This window comes from Neopsephotus bourkii, unplaced genomic scaffold (assembly GCF_033783945.1).
Source record: "Neopsephotus bourkii isolate Nb327-2 ecotype Australia unplaced genomic scaffold, CSIRO-AGI_Nbou_v1 NB_1025, whole genome shotgun sequence".
NCBI lineage: Eukaryota > Metazoa > Chordata > Aves > Psittaciformes > Psittacidae > Neopsephotus > Neopsephotus bourkii.
The window spans coordinates 243,674-265,423 of NW_026901514.1; the positions used below are offsets into that span (position 1 = coordinate 243,674).

Here is a 21,750-nt window from a genome sequence, read left to right on the forward strand (position 1 = left end):
CAGGGGTGCTGCGGGGCAGGGACCGGAGCCGCGGGGCCTGCGGGGGGGAACCGGTACCCGTGAGGCCGCTTCGGGTCCCATTTAGGTCCCAATTGGTCCCCTTGAGTCCCTTCAGGTCCCATTGGGCTCCTTTGAGTCCCTTCAGGTCCCATTGAATCCCTTCAGGTCCCATTGAGTCCCTTCAGGTCCCTTTAGGTCCCATTGGGTCCCTTTAGGTCTCATTGGGTCCCTTTGAGTCCCTTCAGGTCCCATTGGGCTCCTTTAAGTCCCTTCAGGTCCCATTGGGTCCCTTTGAGTCCCTTCAGGTCCCTTTAGGTCCCAATGGGTCCCATTGAGTCCCTTTGGATCCCATTGGGTCCCCTACAGCCCTTCACCCCCCCCCCCCATGTCCCATCCCCATCCCTGTATCCCATATCCCCCCATATCCCTCCACATCCCTTTGCTCCCATTCCCCCCATGTCCCCCTTACCCCAAAGTCCCCCCCCACATCCCTTTGCCCCCATCTTCCCCCATCTCCCCCTTACCCCAATGCTCCCCCCACATCCCTTAGCCCCCATCTCCCCCCATCTCCCCCCTACCCCAATGTCCCCCCACATCCCTTTGCCCCCATCTTCTCCCATCTCCCCCTTACCCCAATGCCCCCCCAAACCCCCCCACTGCCCCCTCACCCCCCATCAGCAGCAGCATCCCCAGGATCACCACGAGCGTCCCCATCACCCCCATGGCTCTACCGGACCCCCCCCCCCCCAATGGCCTCATCCCCCCTTTTATAGAGCCAGGACCAACCCAATGCCCCCCCCCCCATTGTCCCCAATGGCTCGGTCCCTCCCCCCCCCCCATTGTGCCTTTGTCCGGCCCCAGCGCTGGGGCAAGCCCGGGCTCGCCAAATGGGGCACGGGGAAGGGGGGGGGTTGGGATTTATTGTTGGGGAAAGGGGAGAGGGGGAGGCACCTCCCCCACACCCCCCCCCCCCCATTCTCATCCCATTCATGGGAAGGATTCGCCGATGGGGGCGGAGCTGATGAGGAAGACCCGGATGTAATGCACGGCCTGGGGGGGGAAGGGGGGGCAATAAGAGCGTTGCGGGGGGGGGGCTAACAGGGACCACCCCCCCCCACCAGGACCTCCCATGGGGACCCAAGGGTTGGGGATCCATTGGGGAACCCCCCCCCCTCCCGGACCCCAAGTTGATGGGGACCCATTGGGGATCATGAATGGGAACACTCCCCCCTCCCCTTTCCCCTCCCCCCCACGGGATTTGGGGACCCCCCCCAAAGGACCCAGCAAATGGGGGCTCATTGGGGACCCCCCCCCGCACCGCAAAGACCCCTGCGAGCAGCAGCAGGGCCAGCAGGAGGCAGACGAGGGCCAAGAACACGAGGGGGCAGCCGGGGGAGGGCGTCTGCGCCTGGGGGGGGCCTGTAGGGGGACACAGGCAACACGGGAGGGGGCGTGGTCTAGCGTTAGACCACGCCCCCTCTCCCCATAGCCCCTCCCCTTTACCTGGGGCATCCCCTCTGGGGGCCTCGGTGGTGATGTCATCAGTGACATCATCGTCCTGGGGGGTGGTGTCTTCAGGCATGGGGTCCCCTGGCGTGATGTCACCCTCGGGAGTGACGTCATGACCAGCACAGCCAATGGGGATGGGGGAAGTGATGTCATCCTCAGGCGTGACATCATCGGCGATGTCATCCCAAGCGGAAGGGGCGTGCTCATTGGTGCAGATAGTGTCACCAGTGAGGTCACCGTCTCCTGGCAAGGAGGAAGTGACATCACCGGTGATGACATCATCATCGTTGACAATGACATCATCATCGGTGATGATGTCATCAGCAGGGGCGTCTCTAGGTACAAAACTGGCCGTGTCTTCCTCTGCAGTGACGTCATCGATGACATCATCAGCGCGGGTATCCCTGGAGAGGGCAACGGGGTTGTGTGTGGCTATGACGTCATCAGTGACGTCATCACCGTGAGTGACGTCACCGCCGGCAAGCTCCTCCCCAGGAAGCTCGGAAATGGTGTCGGCCCCCGCGATGACGTCATCTGCGGCATCACTTCCGGGCAGGGAGGAAGTGACGTCACTCTGGGCAATGACATCACCCACGAAGGGCTCCTCAGGGGCGGAGGAAGTGACATCATCATCGATGATGACATCATCATCGGGTACATCCTCATCCTCCGGGGGGGGCGCCACCACCGTGATGGTGATGCCGCCGGCCACGCACGTGCCCCCAAGGGTGCCCCCCCAGCCTGTGACGTCATCGCTGACGTCATCCCCAGCCCCAAAGGCAGGGATGTCCCCAATGTCCCCCATTGATGGGAGGTCCCCAATGGCCTCGGCCCCAATGTCCGGAGCCTCCCTGTCCCCAATGTCCTTTGGGGCCACGACATCCCCATTGTCCTTTGGGGCCACCGCATCCTCATTGTCCCCAATGTCCTTTGGGGTCACCACATCCCTATTGTTCCCAGTGCCCTTTGGGGTCACCACATCCTCATTGTCCCCAATGTCCTTTGGGGCCACCGCATCCCCGTTGTTCCCAATGCCCTTTGGGGTCACCACATCCTCATTGTCCCCAGTGTCCTTTGGGGCCACCGCATCCCCATTGTTCCCAATGCCCTTTGGGGTCACCATATCCTCATTGTCCCGAATGTCCTTTGGGGCCACCCCATCCCCATTGTTCCCAATGTCCTTTGGGGTCACAACATCCCCATTGTCCCCAATGCTCTTTGGGGTCACCACATCCTTATTGTCCCCAGTGTCCTTTGGGGCCACCGCATCCCCATTGTTCCCAATGCCCTTTGGGGTCACCATATCCTCACTGTCCCCAATGTCCTTTGGGGCCACCCCATCCCCATTGTTCCCAATGTCCTTTGGGGTCACAACATCCCCATTGTCCCCAATGCTCTTTGGGGTCACCACATCCCCATTGTCACCATTGTACCCACTGTCCTTTGGGGGCACGACATCCTCATTGTCCCCAGTGTCCTTGTCCATAAGATCCAGACCATCCCTGTCCCCAGTGCCCTTTGGGGTCATCACATCCTCATTGTCCCCAGTGTCCCTTGGAGCCATCACATCCCCATTTTCCCCAATGTCCTTTGGGCTCACCACATCCCCATTGTCCTCAGTACCCTTTGGAGCCACCACATCCCCACTGTCCCCAGTGTCCTTGTCCATGAGGTCCAGACCATCCCTGTCCCCAATGCCCTTTGGGGTCACCACATCCCCATTGTCCCCAATGCCCTTTGGGGTCATCACATCCCCATTGTCCCCAATGCCCTTTGGGGTCACCACATCCTCATTGTCCCCAATGTCCCTTGGAGCCACCACATCCCCATTGTCCCCAGTACCCTTTGGGGTCACCACGTCCCCATTGTTCCCAATGTCATTTGGGGCCACCACATCCTCATTGTCCCCAGTGCTTTTTGGGATCACATCCCCATTGTCCCCAGTGCCCTTTGGGGTCACCACGACCCCATTGTCCTCATTGTCCCTTGGAGCCACCAAGTCCCCATTGTCCCCAATGTCCTTTGGGGTCACCACGTCCCCATTGTCCCCAATGTCTTTTGGGGTCACCACATCCCCATTGTCCTCAATGGCCTTTAGGGCCACCACGTCCCCATTGTCCCCAGTGCCCTTTGGGGTCACCACATCCCCATCGTCCCTAATGCCCTTTGGTGTCACCACATCCTCATTGTCCCTTGGGGTCACCACATCCCCATTGTCCCCAATGTCCCCATTGTCCCAATCATCCTCATCCGGTGGTGCTGCGGTGACAGTGATGGTGATGCCGCTGGTCCAGGGGGTGACGGTAACAATGGGGACATCCATAGGGACCATAGCAACATCCATAGGAGCATCCATAGGGACCATGGCAACATCCATAGGGACATCCATAGGGACCATGGTGACATCCATAGGGGCATCCATGGGGGGGGCAGCGCTGGGGCACCCCTCAGCCATGACCTGGGGAAGGGGAGGGGGGGGGAACCAGAGGTGATGGTGATGGGGACGTCACTGGGGTGACACCAAGGACATGGGGGTGTGGGGGGGACACAAAGGGGGAGCCCAAACAGGGACCATGGGGGGGGGATCCGATACCTGAGGCAGGAGCAGGCGTCGCTGTCCCCGATGTCCCCACACAGCAGCGGCAGCGCCTGGATCCCAATGGAATGGGGGGGGCGGGGGGGGGGAAGGAGGAGGAGCCTGGCCCCCCCCAGCCCCCCCCAATGTGGGCTGAGCCCAGGACACTCGTGATGGGTCCCGGGGGGGAAAGAATGAGGCCAAAGAGAGCTTAAAGAGGGCGTTGGGGGGGGTTTATTGGGTTTTGGGGTGCAAGGGGGGGTCCAATGGGGGATCTGAGGGGGGGTTCAATGGGGGGTCCGAGGGGGGGTCCAAGGGCTCCAGGGCCTCCAGTGCTTGTTGGAGGCGGGCGAGCTCGGAGCGGAGGATGGCGACCTGGGATGGGGGGGGGGGGGCACATTAAAGATGACAGTGTTAATGAGCTGCCCGTTAATGAGGTTAATGAGCCCCCCATTAATGAGGTTAATGAGCCCCCCCATTAATGAAGTTAATGTGGTTAATTTAATGAACCCCCCCCCCCCCCCCATGGGCCCTGTAGGGTTATGGGGGCCAATGGGATGCACTGGGGGTTAATGGGTGGCAATGGGGGACAATAAGAGGCAATGGGGATACAATGGGATGCAAGGGGGGGCAGTGGGGGTAGAGTGGGGTGCAATGGAGGGCAATAGGCGCACAAGGGAGGGCAGTGGGGTGCAATGGGGGTACAATGGAGAGCAATGGGATACAATGGGGCCTAATGGGGTGCAATGGAGCACAATGGGGTCAATTGGATACAAGAAGGGTACAGTGGGAGTCAATGGGGTTAAACGGGTGTACAATGAGAGTCAACGGGATGAAATGGGGGTCAATGGGGGTCAAAGGGATACAATGGGGGTCAGTGGGGTTCAATGGGTATACAATAGGGGTCAATGGTGTAGAGTGGGGATCAATAGGACACAGTGGAGGGCAACAGGGGTCAATGGGGTTCAATGGGGTACAATGGAATACAATGGGTGTACAACAGGCGTCAATGGATTCAATGGGGTGCAGTGAGATGCAATGGGGGTCAATGGTGTTAAATGGGGTTCAATGGGGCTCAATGGGGCCATACCTGGTGCTGGTCCCTTGGCTCTGGGGTCCCCCCCAGGCTCTGGAGGCGCCGCTGGAGGCCGAGGCTGCGGCTGCGGAGCTGGGCCCGGGCGGCCGCCGGCTCCACCAGGCCCTGCAAGGAAGGGGGGGGTCCTCCTTTGTCCCACAATGCCCTGGGACACCCCCAGTATCCCACAATGCCCCTGCGGTCCTCCCATATCCCACAATGCCCCGGGGCGCACTCACCTGCAGGCAGAGGAGCACGTGGGTGTCGGGGCCTGCGGGCGCCTTCACCCAGCCCGGGCCCGGCTCTGGCTCCGCCCCCAGGGGGAGGAGCTTCAGCGGCCCCGCCTGCGCCAACGTCCGGAGGGTGGGGCCCAGCGGCTCCAACCAATCGCGTGTCTCCGCCGGGCACTGCACCACCACTGCGCAAAGCATGCTGGGATAGCGGCGCTGCCCCTCGGCCCACCCAACATGGCTGCCTCCAGTGGGGGTGTGAGGGAAACATGGCCGCCTCCGTGCACCCCAGAGCATGATGGGATGTATGGGCTGTGGCGGCCTCCAGTGGGGGCCGCCATCTTGAGGCATGGGGCAGCCAAGTGCATGCTGGGACATGGAGGCCTGTAGAGCTGTCAGCCATATTGGCTGCCCCAGGGCATGCTGGGACATGTAGTCCCATATGACTGACAGCCACATTGAAGGCCCCGGGGCATGCTGGGACTTGTAGTCCCCTGTGCATAGCAGCCATATTGGCTGCCCCAGGGCATGCTGGGGCTTGTAGTCCCCTATGCATGTCAGCCATATGGGCTGCCCCAGGGCATGCTGGGACATGTAGTCCCCTATGCATGTCAGCCATATTGACTGCCCCAAAGCATGCTGGGACATGTTGTACTCACCGGGGGGCCGGGCCGCCCCGAGGCGGAAGGTGTCCCGCAGCGCCCGCACTGCCCGCACCACCTCCAGCATGGCCCCCACCTCCTGCTCCACAGTGGGGCAGTGCCAGTGGGCCTGGGGGGACACAGACAACGGGGTCAATGGGGGGACAATGGGGCACTAATGAGACGTCAATAGGGCATCAATGGGATGTCATTAGGGCATCAATGGGACGTTATTGAGGTGTTAATGGGATGTCAATGGGGTGTTAATGAGACGTCAAAGGGGTGTCAATAAGATGTGAATGGGATGTCAATAGGGCATCAATGGGGAGTTATTCAGGTGTCAATAGGGCGTCAATGGGGTGTCATCAATGGGGAGTTATTGAGTTGTCAATAAGGTGATAATGGGATGTCAATGGCCATCAATGGAGCATTAATAGGATGTCTATAGGGGGTTAATGAGAGGTGAATGGGGCATCAATTGGATGTCATCAATGGGGAGTTACTGAGGTGTCAAAGGGGTGGCACTGAGGTGTCAATTAGGTGCCTATAGGGTGTTAACAAAACGCCAATGGGGCATCAATGGGGTGTCAATGGGGTGTCTATAGGGCAGTACCGAGCCATCGATGGGGTCTCGGTGTGTTCTCAATGGCACTCACCAGGCTGGAGGCATCGGGGAAGGGCGCGAGGGTGATGCTGGGGGGCACCGGTGGGGCGCGGGGCAGCCGCTGCCACAGCTCCTCGCTCAGGAAGGGGGCGAAGGGGGCCAGGAGCCGCAGCCCCACATCCACGCAGCAGAGCAGGGTCTGGCGCGTGTCCGGCGCTGTCACCGGGTCCTGGAGCAGCCCCTTGGAGGCCTCCTATGGGGAGAAGGAGGCATCAGTGGGATCAGTGCCATCAATGGGATCAGTGCCATCAATAGAAGGGGCAGGATGGACCCATCAATGGGTTCAATGCCATCAATGGAAGGGGTAGGATGGACCCATTAATGGGTTCACTGCCATCAATGGGTTCAGTGCCATCAATGGCAGGGGCAGGATGGACCCATCAATGGGTTCAGTGCCATCAATGGGTTCAGTGCCATCAACGGCAGGGGCAGGATGGACCCATCAATGGGATCAGTGCCATCAATAGAAGGGGCAGGATGGACCCATCAATGGGTTCAATGCCATCAATGGAAGGGGTAGGATGGACCCATTAATGGGTTCACTGCCATCAATGGCAAGGGCAGGATGGCCCCACCAATGGGTTCAATGTCATCAATAGCAGGGGCAGGATGGACCCATCAATGGGTTCAATACCTTCAATGGGTTCATTGCCATCAATGGCAGGGGCAGGATGGACCCATCAATGGGTCCAATGCCATCAATGGGATCAGTGCCATCAATGGGTTCAGTGCCATCAATGGGTTCAATGCCATCAATGGGATCAGTGCCATCAATGGGTTCAGTGCCCTCAATGGGATCAGTGCCCTCAATGGGTTCAGGGGCAGGCCCCACACGCACCAGGAAGACGTCGCAGAAGCTCCGGGTCCAGAAGTGCTGCACGGCCCCGAGGGCTCCGTGGGGCTCCAGCGCCTCCAAGTGCCGGGTGCAGGCTCCCACCGCCTGCAGCAGCCGCCCCAGCACCCAGCGCCCCATGGCCACACGGGGGCAGCACTGCGGCAATGGACACAGGGATGCGGAACGGGAGGCAAAGGGGGATGCTTGGGGGGGGCATTTCCCTTGCACCCCCAAACCCCCCCCTTTTAACCCCAAAACCTTCCTTTTACACCCCCTCAAACTCCCTCTTTAACCCCCAAACCCCTCACATTCCCACTTCACTCCCCAAACCCCCCCCTTTACCCATCTAACCCTCCCATTGAACCCCCATACCCCCCTCTTTACCCACCCAAACCCCTCTTCCACCCCCAAAGTCCCCTTTTAAACCCCCCAAACTCCCTCTTTACCCACCCAAACCCCTCTTCCACCCCCAAAGTCCCCTTTTGAACCCCCCAAACCCCCCCATACCCCCCTCTTTACCCACCCAAACCCCTCTTCCACCCCCAAACCCCCCTTTTGCCCCCCAAAACCCCCCTTTTGCCCCCCCATACCTCCTCAGGTCGCTGTGGGTCATAGTGGGGCCCCAGTGCCTGCAGCACGAACCTGACCCCATGCCAGACCTTATTGCAGAAGCGCCTGTGGGTCAGGGCTGTCCCTGCGGCCACCCGGATGCTGTCCCCTATGGGGGGGGACGGGATAGGGGCACTCAATGGGGATGGGGGGCACCCAATGGAGACCAAGGGCACTCAATGGGGACGGGGGGCACGCAGGGTCCTAGTGCCCCCCCGCCGGCTCTCACCATGCACATTGTGGGAGCACAGGAACATGCGCAGGGCATCAGCACCACACTCAGGGATGCCCTGGGGGAACTGGAGCCGCTGCAATGGGGAAAGGGGGGGTCAGGAAAAGGAGGGGTTATGGGGGGGATATGGGGGGGTCAAAGGGAGGAGTTGGAGCGGTAAAGGGGGGCTATGGGGCAGGGAAGGGCGAACCTGGCCCTCTGTGGCCACTCGGAGCTCGTGGGGGTCCAGGACCTTGGTGTGGAGCCTTTGCTGCAGGTCCTGCAATAGGAGAGACCCTGCAGTGAACACCAACCCCATTGGGAGACCCTGCAGTGAACACCAACCCCATTGGGAGACCCTGCAGTGAACACCAACCCCATTGGGAGACCCTGCAGTGAACACCAACCCCATTGGGAGACCCTGCGTGTTGGGGTGCAGTAAACACCAACCCCATTGGGAGACCCTGCAGTGAACACCAACCCCATTGGGAGACCCTACAGTAAATAGGGTCTCCCATATGCTATTATAGGGTCTCCCATGTGTTATTATGGGGTCTCCCACCTGCAGCGAGGCCCCAGCGATGACATCCCGGGGGTCGATGACGTTCCCAAGGGATTTGCTCATCTTGCGCCCATAGGAATCCCGCACCAGCGAGTGCAGCAGCACCTGGGGGGGGGGGACAACGACATTCCAGAGTGGGAATAGGAGACATTTGGGAACACGGAGCAGCCCCACATGGGGATGGGAGCCCCATGGGCTGACGGGGCATTGGGGTCCATAGGGACACACAGGGGGAGGACATTGGGGTCTATGGGGGGGACACTGGGGTCTATGGGGGGGACATTGGGGTCTATGGGGCGGACATTGGGGTCTATGGGGGGGATATGGGGCGGCATTGGGGTATTGGGGGGACATTGGGGTCTATGGCGGACATTGGGGTCTATGGGGGGGATATTGGGGTCTATGGGGCGGACATTGGGGTCTATGGGGGGGATATTGGGGTCTATGGGGCGGACATTGGGGTCTATGGGGCGGACATTGGGGTCTATGGGGCGGACATTGGGGTCTATGGGGCGGACATTGGGGTCTATGGGGCGGACATTGGGGTCTATGGGGGTGACATTGGGGTCTATGGGGTGGTACCTGGGTGAAGGGCAGGCGGCCGGTGAGCTGCAGGCCCAATAGGGCCATTCGGGCCACCCAGAAGAAGAGGAGGTCGCTGCCCGTGGCCAGCAGGGCCGTGGGGTAGAAGCGCTGCAGGTCGGGGGTCTGGGGACACCAGAGGGGCCCTTGGGTCCCTTTGTGCCCCGTTTGTGCCCCATTTGTACCCCATTTTTGCCCCCCTTCGTACCCCATTTGTGCCCCCCTTTGTACCCCATTTGTGCCCCCTTTGTACCCCATTTGTGCCCCATTTGCATCCCCTTTGTTTCCCCTTCCTGCCCCCCTTTATGTGCCCCCCCATTCACCTCTTGGGGCCAGCCCAGTGCAGCGAAGGGGAAGAGTGCAGATGAGAACCACGTGTCCAGGACATCGGGGTCTGAGGGGGGGACACCCCAAAAGGCGTCAGAAGGGAGGGGATTGGGGTAAAAAGGAGGGGTTTGGGGGTCCAATTTTGGGGTGAAAAAGGAGGGGTTTTGAGGTGAAAAAGGGGGTTTTGGGTGCTCTGACCTTGCTGCAGGTGCAGCCCCTCGGGGGGGCAGCGCAGGAGCCGGGCAGCGGCCGCTCGGGCTTCGGCCTCGCTGCGTGCAACCACCCAGAGGCCACCAGGGGGCGCTGGAGGGGGCCCCTGCACTCGGTAGGCGGGGACCCGGTGACCCCACCAGAGCTGCCGGGAGAGGCACCAGTCCCTGTGGGGGGTAATGGGATATAGGGTATATGGGGTGTATAGGGTATAGGATATATGGTGTGGGATATAGGGACATAGGAATATAGGATATATGGGGTATGGGATATGGGGTATGGGATATAGGAACATGGGGATATAGGGTATATGGGGTATAGGATATAGGGACACGCAGATATAGGGTATATGGGGTATGAGATATGGGGTATGGGGTATAGGGACATAGAGATATGGGGTATATGGAGTATAGGATATGGGGGGTATGAGATATGGGGTATAGGGTGTATAGGATATGGGGCATGAGGTATGGGATATGTGATATAGAGACATGAGAATATGAGGTATATGGGATATGGAATATAGAATATGAGGTACGGGGTATGGGGTATGGTATATATGGGGTATATGGGGTATGAGGTATGCGATATGAGAACGTAAGAATATGTGATATATGGAGTATAGAATATAGGGTATGGGCTATGAAATATTGAGTATGGAAATATAAAAATATATGGACATAGGGATGCTTTTCCTTACCCCACATTATCCATCCACGTTTTCCAATTCTTCTCATGGAACTTGGGGATGAGTTGGAGACGTCCGGATGTCACTGCCTAGGGAAGGGGGATGAATGGGAAGGGGTCACACAGGCTGGGTTCGGGGTGTCCCCCCCTGTATCCCCATATCCCATACCCCATATTCCATATCCCACATCCCCATGTCCCTGTCACCTCCCGGGCCCGTGCTGCCATCTCCTGGCACCGCAGGAACCATTGGCTCTTCAGCAGGTACTCAACGACGTCCCCAGAGCGGCTGTGGGGGCACCAGGGTCACCTCAATGGGGATGGGATGGGGATGGGATGGGGATGGGGATGGGATGGGGATGGGATAGGGATGGGGACGGGATGGGGACGGGATGGGGACGGGATAGGGAGGTACCTGCACATGGGCAGGGTCATGGCGTGGTCCTGGGTGCCCCGGTGCAGCCCCAGCTCAGCCAGAGCAGCCACGACCTTGTCCCGTGCCTCGAAGCGATGGACACCCTGGAGACACACATGGGGACATGGGGATGGACATAGGGACAGACATAGGGACATACATGGGGACATGGGGATGGACATAGAGACACACATGGGGACACAGGGACACACACAAGGACAGACATGGGGACGAGCAGTACCTGGAGCCACCCCCCACCTGGGGGGCACATGGTGCCATCATCCCCAATGACAGAGAGCAGGGGCAGCCCCTGGGCCCGGGCCAGCACCAGGTCACGGGGACTGTGCCCCGGGGTCACCTTCACTGCGCCTGTGTGGGGGGAACACCCCATTAACCCCCTTGAGCCCATTGAGACCCCCCCTCCCCCCTTCATCCAGCCTGGCTCCCAGTCCTAGCCCCATACTGGTCCCAGTACCGGTGCCTTGAGTGGGCTCCACGGAGGGGTCGGTGACGATGGGCAGGAGCTGCCCCGTGAACGGGTGCCGGACCCGGCGTCCATGGAGGTGCTGGGGAAAAGGGGGGGGATCACGGCGGGCACAATCCGCACTGTCCCTTTAAGAGCATCGGGCCCCCACTCCCCATGGCGCGCCTACAGGCCCCGCCTACTTCCCTTATATGGACGCACCCATTCATAAAAGGCGACGCGCTAAAGCAGCTCAACAGCCAATGGCTGATTTGCTGCTGAGCCACGCCCCCCGTAAGCCCCGCCCCTCACCGTGTAGCGCGGGTCCTCAGGGTGCACGGCCACGGCCACGTCCCCCAGCATCGTCTCCGGCCGCGTCGTGGCCACCGGTAGCTCCAGGCCTGAACATGCCAAGCACACGTGATGCACACACGTGTCAGAGCATGGTGGGGCAACCCATTAAGGGTGCACGGGGTGGGGGGGGGGGGTATCCCCACTCACCGTCCCCCCCCTCCACGGGGTAAGCGAAGGTGACGAGGAGGCCGAAGGTGATGGGATGGGGACAGCCGGGGACACGGAGCGCCGTGGGGCCCGTCAGGGAGCGGGGCTCCACCTGCATGGAGATGGGGGTGCTGGGACACCACGGGGACCCCCCAAGGAGCCTTTGGGGCCACTTGAGGGAGCCTTGGGGGCCGCACTCGCCTCCACGTCAGCCAGGGCGGAGCGCAGGGCGCAGGACCAGGTGACGAGGCGGCGGTCGCGATGGATCAACCCGGCCTCGTGCAGGCGCACGAAGGCTTCGATCACCGCCCGGGAGAAGCCCTGTGGGGATGTGATGGGGACATGGCAATGGGGACATGATGGGGATGTATTGGGGTGCATTGGGGATGCATTGGGGATACGATGGAGACATGATGGGGATGCACTGGGGACACGATGGGGATGTATTGGGGATACGATGGGGACACGATGGGGATGCATTGGGGATACAACGGGGACATGATGGGGATGTATTGGGGATGCATTGGGGATACAATGGGGACATGATGGGGAAATGATGGGGACATGATGGGGATGCAGTAGGGATACAATGGGGACATGATGGGGATGTATTGGGGTGCATTGGGGATGCATTGGGGATACGATGGAGACATGATGGGGATGCACTGGGGACACGATGGGGATGTATTGGGGATACGATGGGGACACGATGGGGATGCATTGGGGATACAACGGGGACATGATGGGGATGTATTGGGGATGCATTGGGGATACAATGGGGACATGATGGGGAAATGATGGGGACATGATGGGGATGCAGTAGGGATACAATGGGGACATGATGGGGATGCATTGCAAATGCATTGAGAATACAATGGGGACACGATGGGGACATATTGGGGATGCATTGGGGACACGATGGGGATGCATTGGGGATACAATGGGGATACAATGGGGAGCCATTGGGGGCATGATAGGGACATGATGGGGACACAATGGGGATGCATTGGGGACACAATGAGAACACAATGGGGAGACACTGGGGATGCTATGGGGGTTCCCAATGTACCGGGTCCATGGTGAAGGCGCAGCGGCTCCAGTCCAGCGATGCCCCCAGTGCCCGAAGCTGCTGCAGGATCTCATCCCCATGCCTGGACCAAGCGGGATGGGGTGGGGACACACACACACATGGCTTTGGGGTGACAATGTCACCTCATACACCTCATTGCCACGTCCCCATTGTCCCCCTCACCGTTGTTTCCAGGCCCAAACCTCTTCCAGGAACTGGGAACGGGTCAAATCCTGGCGCCGTAAGCGCCGGTGCTGCCATAACCAGCGCTCCACCACTGCCTGCGGACATCAATGGGGACAATGGGGAGGCTGGTTGGGACATTGGGAACAATGGGGATAAAGGGGGGGGTGGTCTCACCTGGGTGGCAATACCAGCATGGTCAGTACCCGGCACCCAGAGCACGGTCCAGCCCTGCATCCTCCGCCTGAAACAGCACCACCAGCACCCATGGGTGCCCCCAGGCTCCCACCACCCCCCCCAACACACCCCTTATGGGTGCCCCAGGCTCCTATCCCCACTGACCAGCGCACAACAGCATCCTGCAGAGCCACTGTCAGAGCATGGCCGAGGTGCAGGGAGCCGGTGACATTGGGGGGGGGCAGCACCAGGCTCAGGACACGGCCCCCGGCTGGTGTCTGTTATGGGGGGGGAACATGGGCTGAGACCGGGCACAGCTCAGGGCAGGAATGGGCTGAGACCGGGCACAGCTCAGGGCAGGAATGGGCTGAGACCGGGCACAGCTCAGTACAGGAATGCATTGAACCCCCATAGGGTTGCATTTACCCCCCCCCCCTTGGTGCCTGTGCCCCACTCACCGAGGCCGGGGGGGTGAAGAAGCCCTGCTGCTCCCACCAGCTGTACCAGGCGGCCTCCACGTAGCGGGGGCTGTAAGAGGGGGGCAGCGGCACCCCCGTGGCTGTACCCCAAAGGTGTCACCAGGGGGCAGTGCTCAGCCCCACACATCACCCATAGCCCCCCCCCAATGTCACCCCCCCTCCGTACCCTTCTTGCCATCGGCTTCCAGGGGGTGCTCGTACTCAACGATGCTTTTGGGGGTCCAGCTTTTGGGGGGGGCTGTTGGCACCTGCCAGACCAGTGTAAACCAGTATAGACCCATAGAAACCAGTATAGACCAGTACAAACCACTGTACTATTACCAGTGCAATATTATAAGTAGCATAACTTCATAAAAACCACTATAAACCAGTCAGAACCACTCCCATATTACCAATACAACAACATAACCAACATAGATTCATAAAAACCACTACATACCAGTAAAAACCACTATAGTATTATCAGTATACTAACATAACCACTGTAAACCACTAAAAATCTGTATAGCTCAATACCGGCCCATAGAAACCAATATAAACCAGTACAAACCACTACAATACTACCAGTACAATAACATAACCAGTGTAGATTTATAAGAACCACTACAAACCAGCAAAAACCACTATAGTATTATCAGTACACTAGCATAACCGGTATGAACCAATAGAAACCAGAACAGATCAATACAGGCTCATAAAAACCAATATAAACCAGTACAAACCAGTCTACTATTACCAGTCTAATAGTATAACCACTACAGATCTTCGGAACCTAATATAGCTCAATATACACCCATGCAGACTGCTATAAACCAGTACAAACCACTGCAGTATTACCAATACAGTGATATAACCAGAATAAACCAATACAAACCACTATAAACCAACACAGCCCCATTAAAACCACTATAAACCAATCCGCACCACACACTCCAGTGCCCCCCAGCTCACCCCAATGCTCCCAGTTGCCCCCAGTACCCCCCCCCCCCAAGTGTCCCAGCCCCGTACCTGCCCCACGGCCGCTCTCTGCCTCCTCTCCCGCTGCCTCCTCTCCTTGTACTCGCGGTCCCGGAGCCGGTTCCGCTCGGGGGAGCCCCGGGGGGGTCCCTCGGTCCCGGGGGGGACCCCGCAGCACCGGGGCCGGGCCCCCAGGGCCGCCCGTAGAGAGCGGGGGGCAGCGGCCAGGCCGCGGGACAGCACCGGGGCCGCCATGGAGGGAGGGAGGGCACTAGGACCCGGGGGGAGCCCGGCTCACGTGACAGGCGCTACCCGCGCTCCCAGCGGAGGGGGCGTGGCCGACGGCGCGCCGCATGGCGGGAAAAGGAGGCGTGGCCTCGGTGGTAGTGGGGACGCGGTGAGAAAGGGGGGACATGGGGGGCAGAGATAGGGGGCAATGGGGGAGATGTGGGGGCAGAGATTGGGCAATGGGGGGTACTTGGGAGGCAGAGATGGGGGACAAAGGGGGGGACTTAGGGGCAGAGATGGGGAGCAGAGATGGGGGGCAATGGGGGAGATGTGGGGGGCAGAGATGGGGGGCAATGGGGAGTACTTGGGAGGCAGGGATGGGGGACAATGGTCGGGACTTGGGGGACAGAGATGGGGGGCAATGGGGAGGACTTGGGGGACAGTGATGGGGACCACAGATGGGGCAATGGGGGTGGCTTGGGCAGAAATAGGGGGCAATAAGGGCACTTGGGGGGCAGAGATGGGGCAATGGGGGGGGTTTGGGGGGCAGAGATGGGGCAATGGGGGGGGCTTGGGGGGCAGAGCCTCACCGCAGTCGCTTTGCTGCCATTGACAGGAGCTGATTGACGGGGGGGGGCGATGGAGGCCACGGCCTCCCCCCCCCGGCTGCAACGGGGGCAGCTCCAATGCAAGAACCTGCACGAGTTCCTGCGGGGCCTGAGCCCCCCCATCCTGGACCGGCTCTATGGGCACCCCGCTACCTGCTTGGCCGTGTTCCGGTGACCCCCCCCCCCGTGCACCCCAATATCACCCATGGGGACCCCAATACCTCTTATGGGTCCCTGACCTCCCCCTGTATCCCCCCATGCAGGGAGCTGCCGGCGCTGGCTCAGATCGGGATCATGCGGATGCTGTTCCTGGAGCAGCCGCTGCCGCAGGCGGCCGTGGGGCTGTGGGTCAAGAAGGAGCACAGCAAGTGGGTGCTATGGGGGGTATTGGGGTCCCTTGGGTGCTGGGGAGGGGTCCATAGGGTGCTATGGGGGGTATTGGGGTTGAGGGGATCCCTCCTATTACACTCCAGTTTACCCCCTCTATGCCCATTACCCTCTGTGACCCCCATTACCCTGTTACCCCCATAGCCCCATCAGCCAAGTTAACCCCCATTACCCCCCTGTGACCCCCATTACCCATCACCCTGTTACCCCCCAGTACCCCCTATGCCCCCATTACCCCCATCATCCAAGTTAACCCCCATTACCCTCTGTGACCCCCATTACCCCAAGTTACCCCCCCCATTACCCTAAGTTACCCCCCCCATTACCCCCTTCTGCCCCCCATTACACCCCAAGTTGGAGGGGGGGAAGGTTTGGGGCGGCTCCATCACCCCCATAGGGGCTGTGGGTCCCGGAGGGGGGGGGGGTCCCTAAGGCTTCCCCCCTGCCCATGCATAGGGAGCAGGCGCAGAGCCGGGAGGTGCTGCTGGGGCTGAGGCTCTGGCACCCCCACACGTTGCCGGGGGGGCTGCCGGGAGTGGGGCTGCACCCCGGCTTCAGGCACAACCTGCGCCTGGCCCTGCTGGGGGGGTGAGTTATGGGGCAATGGGGGAAATGGGGGTAATGGGGGCAATGGGGTTATGGGGGGTAATGGGGGCACAGGGGTGTAGTGGGAGGGGAACATGGGGGTGACTGGGTGCTATGGGGGGAAGGGTAATGAGGGGCAGAAGGAAGTAATGGGGGTAAGTTGGAATGAAAGGGCTATGGGGTATAATGGGGTATAAATGGGGGTAGAATGGGAGGTATAATGGGGATGTAATGGGGTAAAATGGGAGGGCTTGGGGTATAAATGGGGAGGTATAATGGGGGATTTATTGGGGGTATAAATGGGGGGGTATAAGGGGAGATGTAATGGGGTATAATGGGGATGTAATGGAGAGGGTAATGGGGTAAAATGGGGGGGTTTGGGTATAAATGGGAAGGTATAATAGGGGAATCTAATGGGCTATAAGGGGAAGTGTAATGGGGTGTAATAAAGTATAATGGGGATGTAATGAAAAGTGTAATGGGGTAAAATGGGGGGTCTTGGGGTATAAATCAGAGCTATAATGGGGGATGTATTGGGGCTATAATGGGTTATACTGGGGGGTGCAATGTGCTCTAATGGGGGGGTTTGGGGCTCCCCACGGGGGGTGCAGGGGCAAGGCCTGGTCCGATGACACCAGCCAACTGGGACCAGACCGGCACGCGCGGGATGTGCCGGCACTGGACCGGTACGCGGAGGAGCGCTGGGAGGTCAGCAGGGGGGGGTTATATCCATCACCCCCATATCCCATACCCCATATCCCATACCCTGGGGGTGACCCCGAGGTCCTGAACCCCCCCCATTGCAGGTGATCCTGCACTTCATGGTGGGGTCCCCCAGTGCTGCCGTGAGCCAGGATCTGGCCCAGCTCCTGATTCAGGCTGGGCTCATGAAGAGGTGAAGGGGGGGGTCATAAAGGGGTTTGGGGGGGGGTCCTAAGGGGGTTTGGGGAGGGGCTAAAGGGGGCTGGGGGGGGTCGTAAAGGGATTTGGGGGGGTTCTAAAGGGGTTTTGGGGGTCGGAAAGGGGTTCGGGGGGGTTCTTAAAGGGGTTTGGGGTGGGTCCTAAAGGGAATTTTGGGGGGGAGGGCACTGATGTTGGGGTCCCCCCGCAGTGATGGGGGGGACGCTCCCTGCATCACCTCGGCCGGGTTCCAGTTCCTGCTGCTGGACACCCCAGCCCAGCTCTGGTACTTCATCCTGCAGTACCTGCGGGGGGCAGAGGTGAGATGAACCCCCCCCCCCCCACACACACATAAAGGGGATTGCCCCCCCCATATAGGTGGTGGTGTCCCCCGTACCCCCCCCAAATGGGGTCCCCCCCCCAGCTTCCCAGTGCTCCCATTGATCCCAGTTCAATCCAGGCGCGGGGCATGGACCTGGTGGAGATCCTGTCCTTCCTCTTCCAGCTCAGCTTCTCCACCCTGGGCAAGGTGAGGGGGTGCTGGGGTGACCCCCATCCCATCCCCATAGATATTGGGGTGACCCCCTCCATCCCATAGGGTGTTATGGGGATCCCCCCTTGGCTTGGTGTGGGGGGGTGACTACTGGGGGTAATTAGGGGGGTAACCAGGGGAACATTGGTGTAACTAGGGGGGTACTGGGGTAACTGGGGGATATTGGTGTAACGGGGGGGTACTGGGGTAACTGGTGTAACTGGGGGTGTAAGTGGGGGGGCGTACCTGGTTAACTGGGGGGGTAACTGGGGGGGGTACTGGGGTAACTGGTGTAACTGGGGGTATAAGTGGGGGTGTACCTCGTTAACTGGGGGGGGTAACTAGAGGGGCACTGGTGTAACTGGGGGGGTACTGGAGTAACTGGGGGTATAAGTGGGGGGTACTGGGTTAAGTGGGGGGGGTAACTGGATGGGTACTGGTGTAACTGGGGTTATAAGGGGGGGGCACTGGTGTAACTGGGCTGCCTGTGCAGGATTACTCCGTGGAGGGCATGAGCGAGTCCCTGCTCAGTTTCCTGCAGCACCTCAGGGAGTTCGGCCTCGTCTTCCAGAGGAAGGTGCCATGGGGGGGGACATAGGGGGGGGACAATGGGAGCCACGGGGTGACCCAAGGGGGCTACACACAGAAGGGCACAAGAGGCTCCAGCCCCCCCTCAGGGGCCATAAACTGCCCCATTCTTAATGCCACCCCCTTCTTCTGCCCCCTTTGTGTCCCCCCATTGCCTCTCATTAACCCCATTGCCCCCCAGCGCAAGTCCCGTCGCTTCTACCCCACGCGCTTGGCCATCGCCTTGGCCTCAGGGCCATCGGGGACCCCCCCGGAGCCCGGTGCTCGTGGTTTCATCCTGGTGGAGACCAACTACCGCATCTACGCCTACACCGGTGGGGCCTATCCCCAAAGGGGGGGGTGCAGGGGGCACCCCCATGGCCCTGCACCATGGGGCCCCTGTATCCCATTGTGCTCCATCCCTGCATCCTGACCCCCGTATCCCCCCCTCTGTTGTCCCCAATGCTCCCCCCCAAACCTGCAGACTCGGAGCTTCAGGTCGCCCTCATCGCCCTCTTCTCGGAGCTCCTCTATCGCTTCCCCAACCTGGTGGTGGCCCAAGTGACCAGGGACAGCGTCCAGGCTGCCATCGCCAACGGCATCACCGCTGATCAGGTAAGGGGCAGGGAGCATACATACAAAGGAGGTGGATGAGGATGCGGTTCGGGGGGTGATGGGGGTCTATTGGGGTGCCCTAAGGGGGAATGGGGGTATTGGGGTTCCTCATAGGGGATATTGGGGTGCCCCCATTAACCTCTTCCTCCCCACCCAGATCATCCACTTCCTCCGTACCCGAGCGCACCCCGTCATGGCCAGGCAGGTGGGTGCAGGGGGGGTCTATAAGGGGGGGTATCCATAGTAGGGGGGTCCCTGTGTCCACGCTGCTGTTTCCCCCCCTCAGACCCCGGTGTTGCCCCCCACCATCACCGACCAGATCCGCCTGTGGGAGCTGGAGCGGGACCGCCTGCGCTTCTCCGAGGGTGAGGCACCCCCAATGTCCCCCCCCAATCCAGTGTCCCCAAGGGTTGGTGATGGTGACACCTCCCTTTAAGCCCCCATTGGAAGGTGACATCCCCTTGAGGTCTCTATGGGGCGATGGCATCCCCCCTATTGGGATGCAGCCACCCCATGAGGGTGATGCTGACCACCCGCCCCGTTCCCCTTTGCTCCATCCAGGGGTGCTGTACAACCAGTTCCTGTCGCAGGTGGACTTCGAGGTGCTGCGGGACCACGCGCGGGCGCTGGGGGTGCTGGTATTCGAGCACCCAGGCCGGCGGCTCATGGTAGTGACCCCCGGCGGGCACCCCGATGTAAAGCGCTTCTGGAAGAGACAGAAGCACAGCTCATAACGTAGGGACCCCCCGTCGCATGCACCCCCACACACAGGGCCCTTGGTTCTTGTGGTCCCCCAAGGATGGAGTCACCGCCGAGGGGAAAAATGTGTTTTATGGGGAAAAATATTTTGTTAATGAAAACGGTGTTTTCTAGGGTTTTTTATAATAAACCCATCATTTTGAGAAGAAAAAAGGAAGTTTTGAGAATAAATCTGGATTAGGCTGAAAGTGGAGGTTTGAGTGGGAATAAAGGGAGGGTTATTATGGAGAATAGGGGTTTTGGGTAGGAAAAAGAGTTTATAACACGCAGAGTTAAGGGAAAGTGGATTTCTGAGGGGATGACTTAAAGAAATAAAAGGATTTGATCAAAACCATGGTTTTAAAGGGCAAAATGGCTTTTACCACAGCCTCTTCCCTTCTATGTCTAGTCCCATCTGTGGGTAGTACTCTAGGTAGAACAAAGAAATAACAGGTATTTTGGGGGTGGAAAGCAGGGGCTTATGGTAGGTTTCACGCAAAGGAATTATTTCCAAACACATTTACTACGATGGCTAAAAAAATTAAGTATAAGGGACAAACTACTTACAGCTCAACATGAAAAGACCCCACCACCTCGAATTACAGCGCTCTGGGTAGAACAAAAACATTAACAGGTATTCTGGGGGTAGAAATCAAGAGTTTATGATAGATTTAACAAAAATAATTATTTCCAAACACATATAGTACAGAAGCTAAAAAAACTAGTTAGAACGGCGAAACTACTTACAGCTCCTCACGCAAACACTCCACCACCTCTAACTGCGCTGCTCTCGCCGCCTCCCGCCTTATATAGGGATGGAGCGGACGCGGTCCAATCAACGCGGGGGTTTCAATCAGGTCCGCCCTCGCTGCAAGCACCAGCCTCCGATGTCGCCGCAGGCTTCAATCAGGTCCGACGTACTTCGCGTCGCCTTCACCCGGAGCCGATGGGTCCTAAACCCCGACCGCACAACGTCGAAGCCCGCAATGGTCGGGGTGAGCAGTTTCCCAGTGATGCTCCCATTAGGATGGCTGGAATCGAAAAGGGTCCCTAAAGGAGTTTGACCCATGAGGGCACACAAAGTAACCCCACCCCTTCTGAGGGCAGCACCTTGGGGTGGAAAGCAGGGTTTAGGGGGCTTTTGAGGAAAACCGGCTTATTCCCAAATGCATTTAATAGGGAAGCGAGGGTTTAATAACCACAACGGGCGAAACTACCTGCACCACACAATAACACGTACCACAACACCAGCAGCCCCCCAACTGAAGCAGCTGCCACCGCTTCCTGACTTACATAGGGCGGGACAAGACAAGGTCTCAATCAGGTCCGACCTTCCCTGCAAGCACCAACCTGCGGTGGCGCTGCGGGCTTCAATCAGGTCCGACCCCAGACTCCGTCGCCTTTGCCGAACTCCGCTGGGTCCTAAAGCCCGACCGCAGGACGTCTAAGCCAGCAATGGGTTGAGGTGAAGGGGCCTTAAAGCTCTTCCACTTCCAACCCCTGCCAAATTGAGCTTCTCCTCAGCCGACACCAAGTCCTTCTCCCCAGCACTCATCACCGCTTTCGGACTGGTAACCAGTGACACTGCCTCCATGGGGGATAGAGGCACCATTCACACCCATTTCCCCT

The 21,750-nt window shown here is 59.4% G+C and overlaps 2 protein-coding genes across 2 annotated transcripts; one reads left to right on the top strand and one right to left on the bottom strand.

Annotated features, from left to right (window-relative positions):
- Positions 1-4,318: 4,318 nt before the first annotated feature.
- On the bottom strand, positions 4,319-15,216 carry VARS2 (valyl-tRNA synthetase 2, mitochondrial). Its single transcript, XM_061360438.1, has 28 exons — positions 15,013-15,216; positions 14,171-14,318; positions 13,984-14,084; positions 13,691-13,803; positions 13,526-13,592; positions 13,349-13,446; positions 13,166-13,247; positions 12,298-12,417; positions 12,097-12,208; positions 11,908-11,996; positions 11,608-11,698; positions 11,374-11,501; positions 11,133-11,236; positions 10,925-11,006; positions 10,731-10,807; positions 10,019-10,197; positions 9,817-9,887; positions 9,494-9,619; positions 8,912-9,016; positions 8,561-8,629; positions 8,368-8,446; positions 8,120-8,247; positions 7,533-7,685; positions 6,687-6,887; positions 6,049-6,160; positions 5,399-5,577; positions 5,175-5,285; positions 4,319-4,459 (listed from the first exon to the last, which is right to left on the bottom strand). The coding sequence occupies exons 1-28, from the start codon at positions 15,214-15,216 to the stop codon at positions 4,319-4,321; spliced, it is 3,270 nt and encodes a 1,089-aa protein (XP_061216422.1).
- A 593-nt stretch (positions 15,217-15,809) lies between these two features.
- GTF2H4 (general transcription factor IIH subunit 4) lies at positions 15,810-20,143 on the top strand. The gene is made up of 13 exons (XM_061360387.1): positions 15,810-15,968; positions 16,061-16,165; positions 16,641-16,772; positions 17,381-17,477; positions 17,576-17,664; positions 17,881-17,989; positions 18,130-18,198; positions 18,695-18,778; positions 18,971-19,103; positions 19,253-19,383; positions 19,541-19,588; positions 19,670-19,748; positions 19,945-20,143. The coding sequence occupies exons 1-13, from the start codon at positions 15,829-15,831 to the stop codon at positions 20,115-20,117; spliced, it is 1,389 nt and encodes a 462-aa protein (XP_061216371.1). The 5' UTR covers positions 15,810-15,828; the 3' UTR covers positions 20,118-20,143.
- Positions 20,144-21,750: the final 1,607 nt, after the last annotated feature.